Source organism: Colletes latitarsis, chromosome 14 (assembly GCF_051014445.1).
Source record: "Colletes latitarsis isolate SP2378_abdomen chromosome 14, iyColLati1, whole genome shotgun sequence".
NCBI classification, from domain to species: Eukaryota; Metazoa; Arthropoda; class Insecta; order Hymenoptera; family Colletidae; genus Colletes; species Colletes latitarsis.
The window spans coordinates 29,025,702-29,041,463 of record NC_135147.1 but is presented as its reverse complement, the minus strand read 5'-3'; the positions used below and the strand labels follow the sequence as shown (position 1 = coordinate 29,041,463).

At 43.3% G+C, this 15,762-nt stretch overlaps 2 protein-coding genes across 4 annotated transcripts in view; both read right to left on the bottom strand.

The window, feature by feature from the left end:
• Window positions 1–812: 812 nt before the first annotated feature.
• LOC143350434 (lysosomal acid phosphatase-like) lies at window positions 813–3,888 on the bottom strand. Its single transcript, XM_076782595.1, has 6 exons — window positions 3,020–3,888; window positions 2,848–2,943; window positions 2,464–2,703; window positions 2,075–2,381; window positions 1,668–1,882; window positions 813–1,592 (listed from the first exon to the last, which is right to left on the bottom strand). Exons 1-6 carry the CDS (start codon window positions 3,209–3,211, stop codon window positions 1,449–1,451), a joined length of 1,194 nt encoding a protein of 397 aa, XP_076638710.1. The 5' UTR covers window positions 3,212–3,888; the 3' UTR covers window positions 813–1,448.
• Window positions 3,889–5,623: 1,735 nt separating this feature from the next.
• Window positions 5,624–15,762, bottom strand: part of Dh31 (diuretic hormone class 2) — a 74,960-nt gene continuing 64,821 nt past the window's right edge. For 2 of the 3 annotated variants that reach the window (XM_076781790.1, XM_076781791.1), the window contains 3 exons: window positions 7,675–7,782; window positions 7,072–7,176; window positions 5,624–6,748 (listed from right to left, as the gene is read on the bottom strand). In XM_076781790.1, the coding sequence (XP_076637905.1) occupies window positions 6,616–6,748; window positions 7,072–7,176; window positions 7,675–7,772 (336 nt within the window). In that variant the 5' untranslated portion in view covers window positions 7,773–7,782 and the 3' untranslated portion in view covers window positions 5,624–6,615. Of the gene's footprint in view, window positions 6,749–7,071; window positions 7,177–7,674; window positions 7,783–13,323; window positions 13,784–15,762 lie in introns of those variants that run through there. The other variant, XM_076781789.1, reaches the window with a different exon arrangement.

The window sequence follows — 15,762 nt, the reverse complement described above, 5'->3', positions numbered from 1 at the left end:
TCCTCCTCTTCCTCTTGACCCACCGACACCTTAGCCACATCCTCTTCCTTCTCACTTGGAACAATCCACCCATCTTACTAACTCATAGGCCCACTGAAATCATTCTACTTTTCCATCGTGCATTCTCGTACTTTCACCTTTGCACTTCCTGGTTTTTCAAATAAATGCTACGGCTGTCAAATACTGACTAATTGTATTTAATTTGGTACAAATAGATTGGAACTAATTTGAACCATGAATCATCGCTTCCACGTTGTTTGAAATCGTTCGATACGATAATCGAAAATCTATAAATAAAACGAGCTGGACAAATTTCATTCTCTTTTTCGATTTGTTTGAATCTATGTTTCGTGAGTTGGTCATCGCAATTGCCGAATTGAATAATTTCGTCTGGTTTTTGGAGGTTTTATTAAAATCGAACTTACGCTGATATAAATGGCAGAAGTATCGAATAACTAAAAGCAAACATTGTTCGGACGATCAAGCAATTGGATGATACTTTAACGTAGAGTTGAAATATTTTTACAAGTTTCCTACAGCAATACACACAATTTAGAAATTAAAATACGACTTGTACGTATGTAAGTAAATGGCTGTCACTGCATGTGGCAGATACGTAGATCGTTTATGTTGTGAAACACGTGCACGTTCAGCTTTATCTTTAATTGAGCGCAGTGTAACGCGTTATTGGTAGATTAAGTGGGTCGTATCTATTTACTTACCTACCTACTTATCCAGGACATAAAACACATAAGATATAAAGCAAAGTAAGAAAGTAACAGGATTCTCGCAGAACATTGACAATTACGAACGACAGTTTTATAATTATTATTTGCTCATCGATGATCAATCGCGGTAGCCACAGTACGCATACGTGCGTGCATACAGATGCTTGCTAACATTATAATATAATACGCGGTGTCATAGCGTTCATCGATTTGATCGGTATTAGAAAAATTTGAATCGTTCGATGGTAATCGAAAGCTCGGTCGATACGTTGCCAGTTCGATGACGTTTAATCGATGCTCGGCGTATCTTCCGTTCGAGTATTTGAATTCAACGGAAAGACTGTTCGCAATAATCGTTCTCGTATTGCGTAACGAGACATGCAAAACATCCAGTGTCATTTGTTGCGTAAGCAACGCGGACACATCCTGGTTAAACGATTTTGTGCCAATTTAGTAATCTTAACCAGCTTCGCTCGAATTAGAATTGATTCGTATGATACGGTACGGTGCGGTGTACTGTGCTGTGCGCAAACGACAAGGCCATCTAGTTCATTTCCGAGACTGACTGCGTGCACCGTGTGCTTTTTTCCCCTTGAAAGTCTAGGTGCACGAGCATTCGCGTTTCGTTGATTTCTCGTGCGAGTCGACGACGTCTTATTTTACTTCGAGTAAGTATCTGTATAAAAGAAGAACAGGACGGATTGTACCGAAAGGGAAATATCACAGTATGCACTCGTCGTCCCAGTTATCGGGAATCACGTTTCTCCATAGATAGGTCAAGTTTCCGAGTAGACAGGGCGTGTCGCAGTTTGGTATTTTCATGGGATACGGCTTAATAGTATCTGTATTGTTTATGTACATTAGCTGCAAAAGAGCGAAAGAAAACCAGAATAAACGATCGTTAATCACAGTGTGCGCGAAAGGTAATCGAAATGATACCTTTATTTCTGCGTCCTCCGCAGTGCCGGGTATAGCGTGCAGTTGGAACACGAGTGTCGCGCCGTAATCAGGCTTAACATATTCGCTCGTGAATCCCATAGTTCTCAGCACGTTAACGAGAGTTATGTCATGTGCGGAATAAAGATATGCTCGCCTTGTATCTGTGCCACTTTTCGCGGCTTGCATGCGCTCTAAGATTTCTTTGAGTAACGGACCTGAAAGGGAAGCCAATGAAAAAGACGGAAGAACCATTTTAATTGTACTACCTAAAATATGGGGTTATCCAAATTGAGAATCGTTTCTTTACTCTTTAACCCGCCAAAAAACGCCAAAAAATACATATGTACTCGTGTGCATCGATCGATCGGTCGTCGGATCGTTGTAAAGAATGCATAAATCGGCCCTACCTCCGCGAAGTCGTTGCTGCAACGTATCGCTGGTAAATATGGCCAAACTGCGAGCCGCGATTTCGCGCATCCCTTCGTTGTAGAATGTCGTTGACCACTCGGGCAATTTCAAGCCGTTCTTTGCCTCGATTTCTAACGTATTGTAAAGAGCCTCGACGTCGGTGATCGTGGTGATATTTTGTCCGGTATGTTCGGAAAGTTGTCGATAATAATCGGCCGACGGGGTTCCCGGGCGCATAGATTCGTTCGCGTACGCTTCTTTCAGAGCTTTCTCCAGCCGTGGACAGGGGGCCTTGACCGCGATAATCTAGAATTCGTCGTCTCTTTTTTCTCACAGATCGACTGGATGAATTTCACCGTGTTTTATCGGTTAGCCCAAGAGTACGCACCTTATCCAAGCTTCTGGGAATGGAATGGACCGGCACGGGCCTCCAATTCAATCCTGGAACGAAGATTTCCTCCGGGGCTGGTGTGTACAAACCAGCGAGCAAAGTCTGCGCGGACATAATGCATCTATCCGCGTAGCTGCTTTGCGTCAGTAATAAGCTGCTCTCGTGTTTGATGCCAATTAACGAGCCGTATACGTCGCGGATCCATCGGCCGACGTTGTACATTCGAACCATGCCCTCCTACGTAACCGATTCTACGTTTATCGTTGCGAATATCTACTTTTCCACGAAACTGATGCGTGGTACTTATATGCATTATTGCATTTCGTCGCCGAACTAGACGGCTACGTTCGAGAAGAACAAATTCATTGTGATTTTGTTAACCTTCGTCAGTGCTCCCCAGCCGTTTTCCCATTTGTAGTTACGGTACGGATCGTTTGGATACGATTGCGTGGGAGTCCGATCTCCGTGGCGAAAAATCTGCCGAGCCATCGGTAGGAATTAATCGATAGGACAAATTGTAGCGATCGCGTTGCATCTCAAAACAGATACTTACGAATATCACTTGTTGTATAGATGGCTTATCGTTGGTAGTGTCGTTTGGAGATGCAAACGCTGCATAAGCAAACAACACAGAACCGATACCGATGCCGAGCATCAACACCGTCACACGAACACCCATTTTCTTCCCGTAACGATTGCAGCGACGATCGCGTTTGCCCAGTCGACGTTCCGTTTCTCTATCCATTTTTACACGCGTGCATATGTACTTTATTCTTTTATCGAGAGATAAACCTATCCCACTTTTATTGCCCGATTACGATTCGCGACTGAACGTCGTTTCTAAACAGTGGCGGAACCAGAGTTTATGCCGCCCGGAGTCGTGTTTTAATTCTATTTCCCCCATTCACCCAAAAATATAATATACCGTTAGGTTACCTATAGACAGCGTGGCAAGATTTCTCTATCGCAAAGTTTTAGGTTAGAAACATTTTTCTTGCAGCTAGAGGTCTAAAGGGCATCTTTTTGCAGAGTTCAAAGGGTCCTTTAAAGCCTTTTTATCGCAACGAAGAACTTTTTGATCGTACCGTGATTGTGATCTAATTCACGCTAATACTTAATCGAGATACGAAAGATATATTTCTCAGCAGGTTCACGAAACTATCGAAATGTCAACGTTATTTCTTGCGTCGGTTTGATCAGCAAAGAAGACGTTTTGCTTCTATGAAAACAAAAAAATTGATTAATTTAATAGACTTAAGGCGCCGTCCTCAAATAGATGTCGTCCATGGTGGACCGTCCACATCGCCCCCCTTCAGCTACGCTATTGCTTTTGAATCACACGTCAACAATGCGTAATACACGCGGCTACGATCTTTGCTTTCCTCTCGCGTTTCACGTTGCATTACTTATATTCGATTTCACCACTGACGAGGTATAGGTTAGACTTGGTATCTTATGGGGTCACGTGTCCCCAGCAAAACTGTGTTACCGACTCATAATTTAAGGACTGAACGCAGTGTCCTCTGTGCACGAATGGCGTCCAATTTAACAACTAATTTTAAATATGTCGACACGCTAAAAGATGCGAATTCTTTGGAACAGAATTTTATAGAGACGAGCTTTTTTCGCCATGGCTCGCTTAAACTTTGCTTGCGTGATTCAGTGGATCAATTTCTTACCGAATTCGATTCTATACCTCGTCGGTGATTCCACGCCTCGTTATCGGTAACGAAGAACTCGCACAAGTAACCGTTACGTACGTTACACCATAGACGAGGTATACGAGTAGACATTTCACCCAATGTATTTTTTCAGCTCATTTTTATGGGGCTCTAGAGCCTCATTACCATTTCGTGTCATTCGCAATGTTACCAACAGATTCAAAAATGAATTTTAATCCCTTGCATAGTCAACTCACATGTATTTACGCAACAGCTGTTTGCCTATTAATACTAATTCAGTGAATAGTTTCTCAACTGACCGGCATCCATGAGAAGAGGACGCTAAAATCACCTTCGAATTTTCAGGTCGGTATGGTAGTCAGATTGGGCCACTTTCAGTCTAGAAAGTGAAATTACTCGTTTGTAGTTACACATATGTATACTTTGATAGGTACTTTATTGTAATTTATTACGAAAGCAATACCGTTCATTTTTTCCAATACACTTACCATTTCCGAGAAAAATTCTGGCTCGATATACAGGGTATTCGGCCACCCATGGGAAAAATTTTAATGGGGGATTCTAGAGCAACATTTCTAATATTTTTACAATTTCTACATATTCTACACTAAAATACGTGTCGTTTGGCTTTTTGAACATTAAAATCGTCCAATCCGTTCAAGAGTTATGACATTTTAAAGATTCGCATGAAATTTCAGAGAAGCATTTCTGGCCTCACATTAGATTTTCGGTAAAGAATTTTTTTCTCGAAACTGAGTAGGATTTCGGGGGTATGTCTGTTGACCAAAAATGCTTATAATCGACTCCTGCAACTAAAAATATTTTTTTTAAAACGATTTGAAATGTTTTAATTTCGTCGAAAAATTTGTCCACATTCCTGAATTTTTTTCTCGAAACTGCGTAGGATTTCGGGGGTAGGTCTATTCACTAAAAATGTTTGTAATTGACCCCTGCAACCGAAAATATTTTTTCCAGAACGATTTGAAATTTTTTAATTTCACCGAAAAATTTCATCACCTACTATAATTTTTTTCTCGAAACTGAGTAGGATTTCGAATATATGTCTATTCACTAAAAATGCTTGTAATTGACCCCCGCAACAGAAAATATTTTTTCCAGAACGATTTGAAATTTTTTAATTTCACCGAAAAATTTCATCACCTACTATAATTTTTTTCTCGAAACTGAGTAGGATTTCGAATATATGTCTATTCACTAAAAATGCTTGTAATTGACTCCCGCAACCGAAAATAATTTTTCCAGAACGATTTGAAATTTTTGAATTTAATTGTTAATAACTTTTTAACGAAGCCTCCATCAAGAAATTGGTATTCTTGATTTTCATCTTATTTTAGCCTCTAGAATTCCACATTACAATTTTTTCCAGGGCTGGCCGAACACCCTGTATATAGTCGACATTTAGAGCGCGTTTAAATGATTTGTGCGTGAGTAAATAAAAGACACGAATGTGCCAGTAAATTGAAATAGGTATCGTTTTATTCGCAATTAGTTGAAGGTACTGTAGACAGAGTTGTATTGTAATGCATAGACCGCGTGTAGCGTAACTTGTGCCTCTCAATTAACCGTAACCATCGTTAGTACCGTCCTCGTTTGTTTGTTCGTTCGAGATGAAACAAAAAGAACGTGGACGTTCGTTGCTCGTATTCTCGCTAATTCCGAATATAAGCGTACAGGTATGCGGGCGTCGACACGCGTGTATGCATTCGAGGACGACTCGGTACGAAAGAATAATCGAGAACAAACGATTAGTACTTGCGCGGCGATGGGCACGATACGCGAGCAAGATCCGTGTGCAACGGACGAACTATTCTATTCACTAATGAAACATTCGTATAATTCTCCTCGTCGTCGATCGCGATCCATCCAACGCAGTACGCAGAAAAGAAATGTTTTCGAAACGAAATTAAGTTGCAACGATCGATCAAAGAGATAACGTACACCTAAAACGCAATCGAATCTACAATTATCATATCGGTTATCCCGTTAACGTCGTCTCAACATCAAAAGCTACGATGGACGCGCCAACGTTGATAAGAATAGACGGAACAGACGCTACGGGGGGCGTGGAAATTCAGCAAAGGGGGTAAAAAGTAATCGTCGAGGGGAATTTCGGCGAGAAGGGCAACGCGTTACGATAACGAGATCATGGTTACGGTATAATACTAGTCGGTAGTCGAAGACGTGACAGGAACGTTTGGTTCGCAGGCGTGCAGGCTGACCCGAAAATGGACGCTTTGTTCGCTTGCGGAGTTTGCCCGGACACGAGATATAGGAGCAGAATGCGCGCGAGAACCGTGGAAAGTATGCGAGTGTATTCGCGCGAGCAGAAAAGAACCAATTAGCGTGTCGCGAACAAAGGTACGAACGAACGCGAATGGACATTGACGAAGATCGAGCTCGAGGTCGGGAGATGCGTGCGATCTAGCTAATGGGGATGCCTTTAAATCTAAGGTTGTTCGGAACGGCGTCGTCGTCCAGGTCCACCGGCGTAATTAGCTGCCGCCAATCCCATCAAATGTTTCGCTGCTTGCGAGCCGCTGAACCCGCGGCTCAAGCCCAGATCCAAGCCTCGTTTGTTGCTGGAAAAAGGTCCGATTCCATCGATCGTTCGACGACACTATCGGGGATTGAAAACGAAGTGCTCGTTTCTCGATACGATTCGTATCTTCTAGCATTAGCTTTCGAAACGAGTGAAAAAGGCAAGAAACTGGAATCGATGTGAAACCATCGACATCGATTGGAATCCACCCGTAACAATTGTAACATCAAAACCCTTATGTAACGGTTATTCTTGGAACCTTTTCAATCCCCGGGGCATTTTGCATGCGGACAGAATAATTTCAATTATCGATCAATATCGTATAATAAAATCGTTTGACAGTAAACATTCGTCGTTGCTTACTTCTCGACTTCCGAGTTGCGCATCATAGTGTGACCGAGTCGAGCGATTATCTCCATCAGCGCTTCCGGGTCCTCCTCCTCGAGTTGGCTCCAGTAGCTCTGTTGACTGTACCAAAACTCTCATGCGGTTTCCAATCGAGCCCCTTCTCCAGATTCGAATTTCGAAAGTACACTTTAAACGTTCACGTTACTTTTTCTCGAACAGCTTTCGCTGGGCACGCAAAGACGACGATCGTTCCGTGAATTATTCGCGATTCAAACGAACGTCTTCTCGACGTTTACGAGTCGATCGAACGGATCTATAACGCCTTCGTCCGTATGCGCGGCTCTAGTAACGGCGAGTCGTAACAATACCACTCTTTACTCTCAGATACGAGGAACCGTTCTCATTAAACGACAGCTCGTCAAATGGAACTGGGTTAAACTTTCTGACGCCGCCAGATGTGTCTTCGCGTCCAGTTCGCGCGTACGCGTCTCGTTTCGTTCTCGCCCTCTTTATTATTCGATATATTTACCGCGAGTTCGATTTCAAATTGCAAGATTGGAGGAAACGGGACACGTTCGAGTAAACTGCTGCGAATTAATAAATAAGATCGGGACTTACGGCGCGGCGTCCGTCGATGGCGTCGACGACAAGAAAAGACCGACGACCACCAGAAACATACAGTACGATACGATCCCTTGCTGCATCCTTGAGAGCATTTTTTCTGATCTGCAACAGAACGAAAGGTACGGGAACTGTGAGTACATTCAGATACGAGTTGGGTCAACGTCCATGTTTTAACCCTTTCTTATCAAATATAGTGGAAAACAATTGAATTAAGTGGTATCTATATAAGGTGCCACCCCTGGGAAAAATTTTAATGGGGGATTCTAGAGATCAAAATAAGACGAAAATCAAGAATACCAATTTGTTGATGGAGGCTCCGTTAAAAAATTTTTTGAATTTTCTGAATTTTTTTCTCGAAAGTGCGTAGGATTTCGAGGGTATGTGTAATGACCAAAAATGATCGTAATTGACCCCCGTAACCAAACATAATTTTTATTCTTGATTTTCGTCTTATTTTGGCCTCTAGAATCCGCCATTAAAATTCTTCCCAGAGGTGGCCGAACACCCTGTATAGCTGTCTATGCACGAGTCGCGTAAAAAATCTTCCAAGAGTTGCATCGCGTGAAACGTGGTCCCGTTTTGAGCACCGAGAGGAAGATGGCCAAGTCGAGGACGCGTTGAAACGAGGAGGAAGGAAGGGAAATAGACGAGAACGATTGTGTGGATCCTCTTGTTTCAGATTTCCCGAGGAGTTTGCCGCGTTCGACCAAAGACACTAACAAACTATTCAAACCGCGGTTTTAAGAAAAGAGGGAACACGAAACTACCAAGTTTCCAGCGAGTTTGTGCATCGCGTGGTCGGTTCTACGCGTCCATTTTCTTTTCGTTAAAGGATTCACGAGGAAACTTGCACCTAACCATTTCATAGAACATGCCCGTCCATTTCTAGTTTTGTAGTAACGCGATTCCACGCGATTATTATATAGATAATTATCAATCTTTCAATTTTTCTGGCTAGCTATTCTGTTCTAATGCAATTGCGATTTGAATCTTCGAATGAGAATGGAGAACGCGTCGACGATGGAAAATAATGATAAAACACTGTCTACGTGCCCTGAATGGACCTTTAATGGTAAAAAATCGACGCGTAGTACAAGTTTTTTATTCCCCCCTTTTGTTCCTCGTAGTTTTTCTTCGGAACAATGCACCTTTTCTTCGTTCCAGGATCGTTAAAAAAGTTTCATTCCCGGATAGATCGATCCCGCGGTTCAAAGTTCGTCACGCGTTCTTCGGATTATAGCGGTGCTTTCCAATTCCTCTCGGTATCGATGTTCGTTCAATTAGTATATTATTGGAAGGCAATCACGAGTCGCTTTGAGCGTGCCGATTCGCCGTAACGCGGGATAATTGGATTCGTCGCTTTCGATAATTGACGTTGACGATACTTTCTCACGTGCTTGTCTTCGTTAAGGACAATAATCACGACGATTCGCGGATTCGAATTCAGTCGCGTTCAATGATCTACGCTCTGTCATCTATAGTGCATTTCAATTTTCGATATTCCCCGTCCCACCTTTGCCTCACAGCAACCAATCATCCGCTTCGATCGTTTCTTTAAAAATTAAAGATACAATGTATCAGGAGCAGCGAAGCGTCTGGCTATTGCTCGTCGTTTCTACTTGCGTTGGGCCTCCGTAAGCATCGACCACGTTGCTACAGTATTATTTCGTTCCACTGATTCTAATCGCTCGGAAGATCAACACAAAAGAGATAATATTCAACCACGATAACATTCACGCGTCAATTTGACGCATTCAGATTCTAAACTTAACGTTACAGGACTCATAAATATTATTTGTTAGCAATTTATGTTGAATTGAATTGATGTACTGAAAAACTGCATTTTAATGCAACTGCCAACGTAGCGAATTACAATAAAAATATGCCTAGTGTTAGGATCAACGCAAGTGGAAATAACGAGTAATGGCCAGACAAGATTAGCCAAGTCGCAAAAAAGGATCGTATCGACGAAAGTTTATTACATACTTTCGCTCGTACGTCCACTTGCTGGACACCCTTGGTCGTGCTCGTTGACCCTCGATGACTAAAATATTCATTACGCGACTCTTCTTAGACAAATTTTCTGACCCTTGGAACAACTCACGACAAGCCGTTTACTAATGGATTGCGTATCTCGCGAGGGAAATGCTTTCTGTACGTTTTCAAGGCGATCCTCCTCCCATAACGTTCCCTTCATCCCCGTTACAACCTATTCTCAGCAATCTTATTCGCTCGACCGATCGTACGATAAAAACGATGACGAATTCCGTGTTCGATCGGTTTCTTTTTCTCGTCCCCGGTCGTAAGAAGTACCGTAATCGATCGAGGAACGTCACCAGATGTTTGATGATTCCGTGGAATCTGAATGCAAATTGAAACGGTGTCCACCTTGGTCGAGGAATAATAAGAAGCACGCTCGATCGGACAAAATCCTCATCTCGACAACTGGAAACCTTGGCCGCCGCCACACTTCCTGCTGGTTCCGTTCTCCGCTTTCCATCAGCTTCCGTTCTCCGTGTTCCGTTTTCCATTTTCCGCTTCCCGACTTCCGTTTTCCGCCCACGGTTGTCGCCGAACGGAATTCGTTCGATTGGGCGCGAACGCGAGAAAACATCTGCGTCGATTCCAACCTGCGTTGGCCTCCAGAAACGATACTTTCTAATAAAATTTCCCTCCGCCTCGAAACAAGATGGACAAAAAGATGGTGGAAACGTTCGCGAGGCAGGAAACGTTATTTACCCTAGGATCGTTTGATGATTCTGTCTTCCTTCTCGAGTATACTTCATTTCTCAGCGTACTCAACGTTCGTGTCTTCGTTATTCTTGCTGTTCTCGTAAATTCGACTACATTACTCCTCCGTCTCAACGTTCCGGTTGGCTGAAGTATTCAGCAGAGATGAGTATTCGTCCCCGCTGTCTCGTTTACAAGATCCTTGCCTCAAAATCTCCTATTTACCCGTTAAATTCACTCCTCCTCGAATTATCCTAGCGTAACCGCAAACTTTCAACAACCAGACTCTATCTAAACATTTCTGCGCCATCTTGCCGCGTTACCAAACGTCTAACTTCCTTTTACACTGTTTGTCCATTGCTTTGACTCCACCAATTCTGGCCAGGTCGTGTTGGATGAATTTACGTGGCCCCCCAAAACGACAAGAAATATTTATAGTTACGTTGTGGAGCGATTTCGACGATTATTGGTCGGATGACGACGTTCGAGACGACCGTTACTCGTTCCTTAATGGATTCTAATCGTAACACTCGGAACGCGTAAAGTCCCTGGTGAATTAGAATTAAAAGCTTTTGCTACATAAAAAACAACGTGTCGTTCGAGGTTCGAGAATATCGGAAAGAATAACGCGCGTCGCGTTCCGTCGATCGCAAAGATACAACGCGTCGGTCGGCGTGTTTTCTTTGTCGATGGGGCGGCGTTTTAGCGCGATTTTGTTTCAATCGTGAGAACTACGAGCTATTGCCCACGGAAAAGTTGTAAAAACGAATCGAGTCGACGAGAAAAAGCAACGCCAATCGACTTATTCCGTTTGCCGACCCTCCGACAAACCCAGTCCCACGAGACGATTGATATCGATGTGGACCGCGAGTTTCGAGAAACTCGGTTTAACCGAATTAGCCGACGGACAAGCTGCAATTACGTTCTTGTTTAAACGCTACGCCAAATCTTTTCATTTACCGATACTACGCCCGAGCGCTTCTTTCGTTTCTGGTTTTGTATTACGTTTAACCGTGCCGCGCAATATCTTCGAGAATCGAATTAAAAGCGGTCTCTGGCTGCACGGAATAAAGCAATAACGGCTAAAAGGTATGGAGAGACGATGCTTTCAAATCCCGACATTATTGTTCTCCACTGTTCGCGCCCGTACGTTTGTCGTGCTCGCATTAACGAAGTTACGATAATTCTCCCACGTTCTCGATCGATTACTCGTACCTTTGCACGTGCCACAATTACTCTTATCTATTTATTTCCGTGGACGAGAAAACGATACCCTTATTGTTTTTCTTTGTTAAGGGCTAATGCAAGGGGTAAGAAAACGAGCGATTTTTAGCCCCGTTGACGGTGGTTGTAACGCGCGCGATAATTTGATCGGTCGACCGTGGCCCGGACAGCTTTTCCGTTCTTCGAGGCGGCTTCTAGAATGGACAATGCGTTCCGCGAAGAGTCCTTTTCCGGTGTTTCGAGGCCGATCGAACGGAACCGGATAAATTGACTCGCGTGTACGTGTGGATAGGAAGAAACGAGGATCGATAGGCGTGAATCCTTTGGTCCGAGGATGTCTCGACACCGCGACGCGTGGCAAACTATCGTCGAACGTCGGAGACAGAACGAACGAGTTTGCCGAGCAAACATCTCGCACGGAAAATATATTATTTCGACGCCTGGCGGTGCAGTTTCGTTCTCGTCGAAGCGGGAGTGTCGCGTCCAGGCGGTTAATTGTTGCCGTTTCTAGACAGATGGAACGGACGTGTCGCGAATTGCTCGCGTCCCGGAATCGGCTGGACCCTTTTACGGGAGAAATTTCATTTCGCATTTATTTAAATCCAACCGGACGGTTCAAACAATTTTCGCCATCGCGCGTCGCGAACCTCGATCCCTTAATACGTTCACAGTCACATAAAAATTCTGTATTTTTTTTCATTAGAATGTCAAATGTACTTATTCTAATTCAATCTACACTGTTGATAAATGATATCCACGTGTTCTGCGACTTTAAGTATAGTTTGAAGCGTTCGTTGATAGATTCTGATTGATAAATGAATAGAAACTAAGAATCGATCTAAATCTGTATTCCTTGCAAGCGAATGGAACTTTTTTTCATTAGAATGTAAAGTGTATTTATTCTAATTCAATTGTTGATAAATAATATTCACGTGTTCTGTAACTTTGAGTATAGTTTGAAGCGTTCGTTGATAGATTCTGATTTATAAATGAATAGACACCCGATAAGAATCGATCTAAATCTGTATTCGTTGCACGTGAATGGAACTTTCTTTTTCATTAGAAAGTAAAGTGTATTTATTCTAATTCAATTGTTGATAAATAATATTCACGTGTTCCGTAACTTTGAGTATAGTTTGAAGCGTTCGTTGATAGATTCCGATTTATAAATGAATAGAAACTCGATGAGAATCGATCTAAAATCTGTGCAATAGAACTTGCTGGACTCTGGAGTTGCTCGCGTTTCGAATTCGCCGCGTTTTCGCGAACCCTTAAGTGGAGAGAGACAAGGAATAACGTTTATTGTTTCACCCAAAGTCGATGAAACGTAACGAAAAATAAATATTTGTATCTTGAAATGCTAAAGAATATATATGCGGAAAGTGGCGAGAAGTTCCATCAAACCATTGGAGACATTTCATAATTATTTATCGAACTGAACTCGACGCGAGACGAGGATCACCATCGACCAACCGTGTAGTTGAAACACGAGCAAATCTCGTTTAAGACTAAGAATTTTTGTGCAATAAGTATTACGGGTCGTTAAACTTGGTTCTACGCGAGTTATCCTTCCAATGTTCCCGTCTCTATGCTTTGAGCCGCGTTTCGCTATCCAAAGGAAAAGTTGCAAACTTCGAATCGAGGATCTCGCGAAAGGGGATGGAGTTTTTGAATAACGTTGCGACTTACCTCGAGCCGCGAATCGTCTGTCGATGATTGATAACGAACGGACAGGAAGACACCCGACAGGCTAGTTTTCTCGACGACGGAGAGTGGAGTTCTGCGAATCTGGATCCTTGATCGTCGGTTTATATAAGCCCGCGCCTTTGCGGCACTCGCTTCATCCCTATCCCCACCCCCGTGTATCTAAACATTCTCGTCCAATGAAACGTACCCGTGTTCTACCCCATCCGAGCTTCCTACCACCGTGTCCCTCTGTATCCTCCCGGTAACCACCAACGAGCGTGACGCGAACTCCACGACCGAATCGCGACGGTGAGCCATCTTTCTTCTTTTTTCCGAGTCGATTTCAACCCTCGAGCGCGATCGAAACGGTCCACGGCCCCGACGATGCGTTTATTCCGCTCTCGCGATCGAGTTCACCGTCTTTTCCACCGATCCACAGGTGTTTAACCCTTTCACCGACGACCGGAAACTACCCGGCGATTTCACGTTATAAATAAATCGATCAAAGGTCGACAACCATTCGAACGAATCGGACTCTATTTTATTCCACCATAGCTGCACGACACGCGTATCTCGAGATTGTATAAATAGAATGATTATTCGCGCTAAAAACAAGAGAACCGTCGAAGCGGTTCTCGGCGTTCAGTTATTTGATCGGTCACCGCGCGACTTGTAACAATATGCCCAATACCGTATCAGTATAGTAACACGGTAAACGTATTCTATCGAGCAAAATTTACAGAGTCTAGGACGTTACTGGTGCCTTTCATACGTGTCGAATGGATGTGTGAGTACAATACGCGTTTCCTCGGTAAACGGCAACTTTCTGAAAGCGTATACAGTCAGTTCCGTTTGCGTTCGTGCCTCCGTCGAAGTCGAAGAGCGTACGAAAATTATGCCGAAACGTTTGTCGTTACGAAAAAGGCCATCAAACGGTTCTCGATTGGTATTTCGCGAGTAAAAAGAAACCAATTTATAACCTTCCGCTTGATTCCGCCAAGACAAATAGAAACGTACGAGTTTAAAATGTGGCTCAAGGCTGAAAAAGTTGTAACAGTCCAGCGCGTCTCGCTGAAAGGCATTTTCCAGCCACATATTTTAATTAATTCTACTTCGAAACAAACGAATCAAACTCGGACGTAAAATCCGACAAAAGTTATCCGACGTTTTGCTACACGTTAATCACGTTTTTTACCGCTTATCGTAGAAATAACCAGCACCTCGCGGAGCAAAGGATGTAAATTGAAAATTACATGTACACGTAGCAATATTAGATACAGTATGCAGCCATTGCGTATGCAGTTTTCGTACCGAGTCTCGTCGCTTTCGAGCAAATCGGTAACTTCGTAAACACAATCGAGGGTCTCCGGCATTATTTCGACAGCGTCGCGAACTTGCTGTATCGAATTTAATCCAGTTTGGCTTCTAAACAGATTTTTATTAACGCGTCGCGCGCTGTTGACGAAGAGAAAACCAAGACGCTACGTCGAGAGAAAATACAAACTCGTTGGTCGTTAGTCACGTTTGATTCGTCGATATAATTTCTTAGACGCGTCCAGATGCGATTGAACAAAGCCGTGTCCATTAAGCTTACAACCGTTGCTCCTGTTTGCGTTCTCGCGAGAAACGACCAGTTTTCCTTTTACCGGAGCCACTCCGGTTAGTTTGGACAAAATCGAGGTTTGGCGACGAGGAAAGAACAGTCTTCCATTTTGCTTTCCCGCGATGCTCGATCCATTCAATATTTACCATATTCGAAATTTCACGTTTGATTCGTCGATATAATTTCTTAGACGCGTCCAGATGCGATTGAACAAAGCTGTGTCCATTAAGCTTACAACCGTTGCTCCTGTTTGCGTTCTCGCGGGAAACGACCAGTTTTCGACGAGGGAAGAACGGTCTTCCATTTTGCTTTCCCGCGATGCTCGATCCATTCAATATTTACCATATTCGAAATTTCACGTTTGATTCGCCGATATAATTTCTTAGACGCGTCCAGATGCGATTGAACAAAGCTGTGTCCATTAAGCTTACAGCCGTTGCTCCTGTTTGCGTTCTCGCGGGAAACGACCAGTTTTCGACGAGGGAAAAACGGTCTTCCATTTTGCTTTCCCGCGATGCTCGATCCATTCAATATTTACCATATTCGAAATTTCACGTTTGATTCGCCGATATAATTTCTTAGACGCGTCCAGATGCGATTGAACAAAGCTGTGTCCATTAAGCTTACAACCGTTGCTCCTGTTTGCGTTCTCGCGGGAAACGACCAGTTTTCGACGAGGAAAGAACGGTCTTCCATTTTGCTTTCCCGCGATGCTCCATTCATTTAATATTTACCATATTCGAAATTTCAAGTGGAAGCTTCGGAGGAACGGAGGTGGACCCGCCACGCGAGAATTCAATGTCAACGAGAGGCCGACAAAAATGCCGTCGCCACTTTTC

Bases quoted from the DNA above. Each gene is read 5' to 3' on its own strand.
- LOC143350434 (XM_076782595.1), bottom strand. From the start codon at position 3,211: ATGGATAGAGAAACGGAACGTCGACTGGGCAAACGCGATCGTCGCTGC. The intron at 2,704-2,847 runs GTTAACAAAATC...TCGGTTACGTAG, and splicing joins GCTGGGGAGCACTGACGAAG to GAGGGCATGGTTCGAATGTA. The intron at 2,382-2,463 runs GTGCGTACTCTT...GACGAATTCTAG, and splicing joins TTCCCAGAAGCTTGGATAAG to ATTATCGCGGTCAAGGCCCC.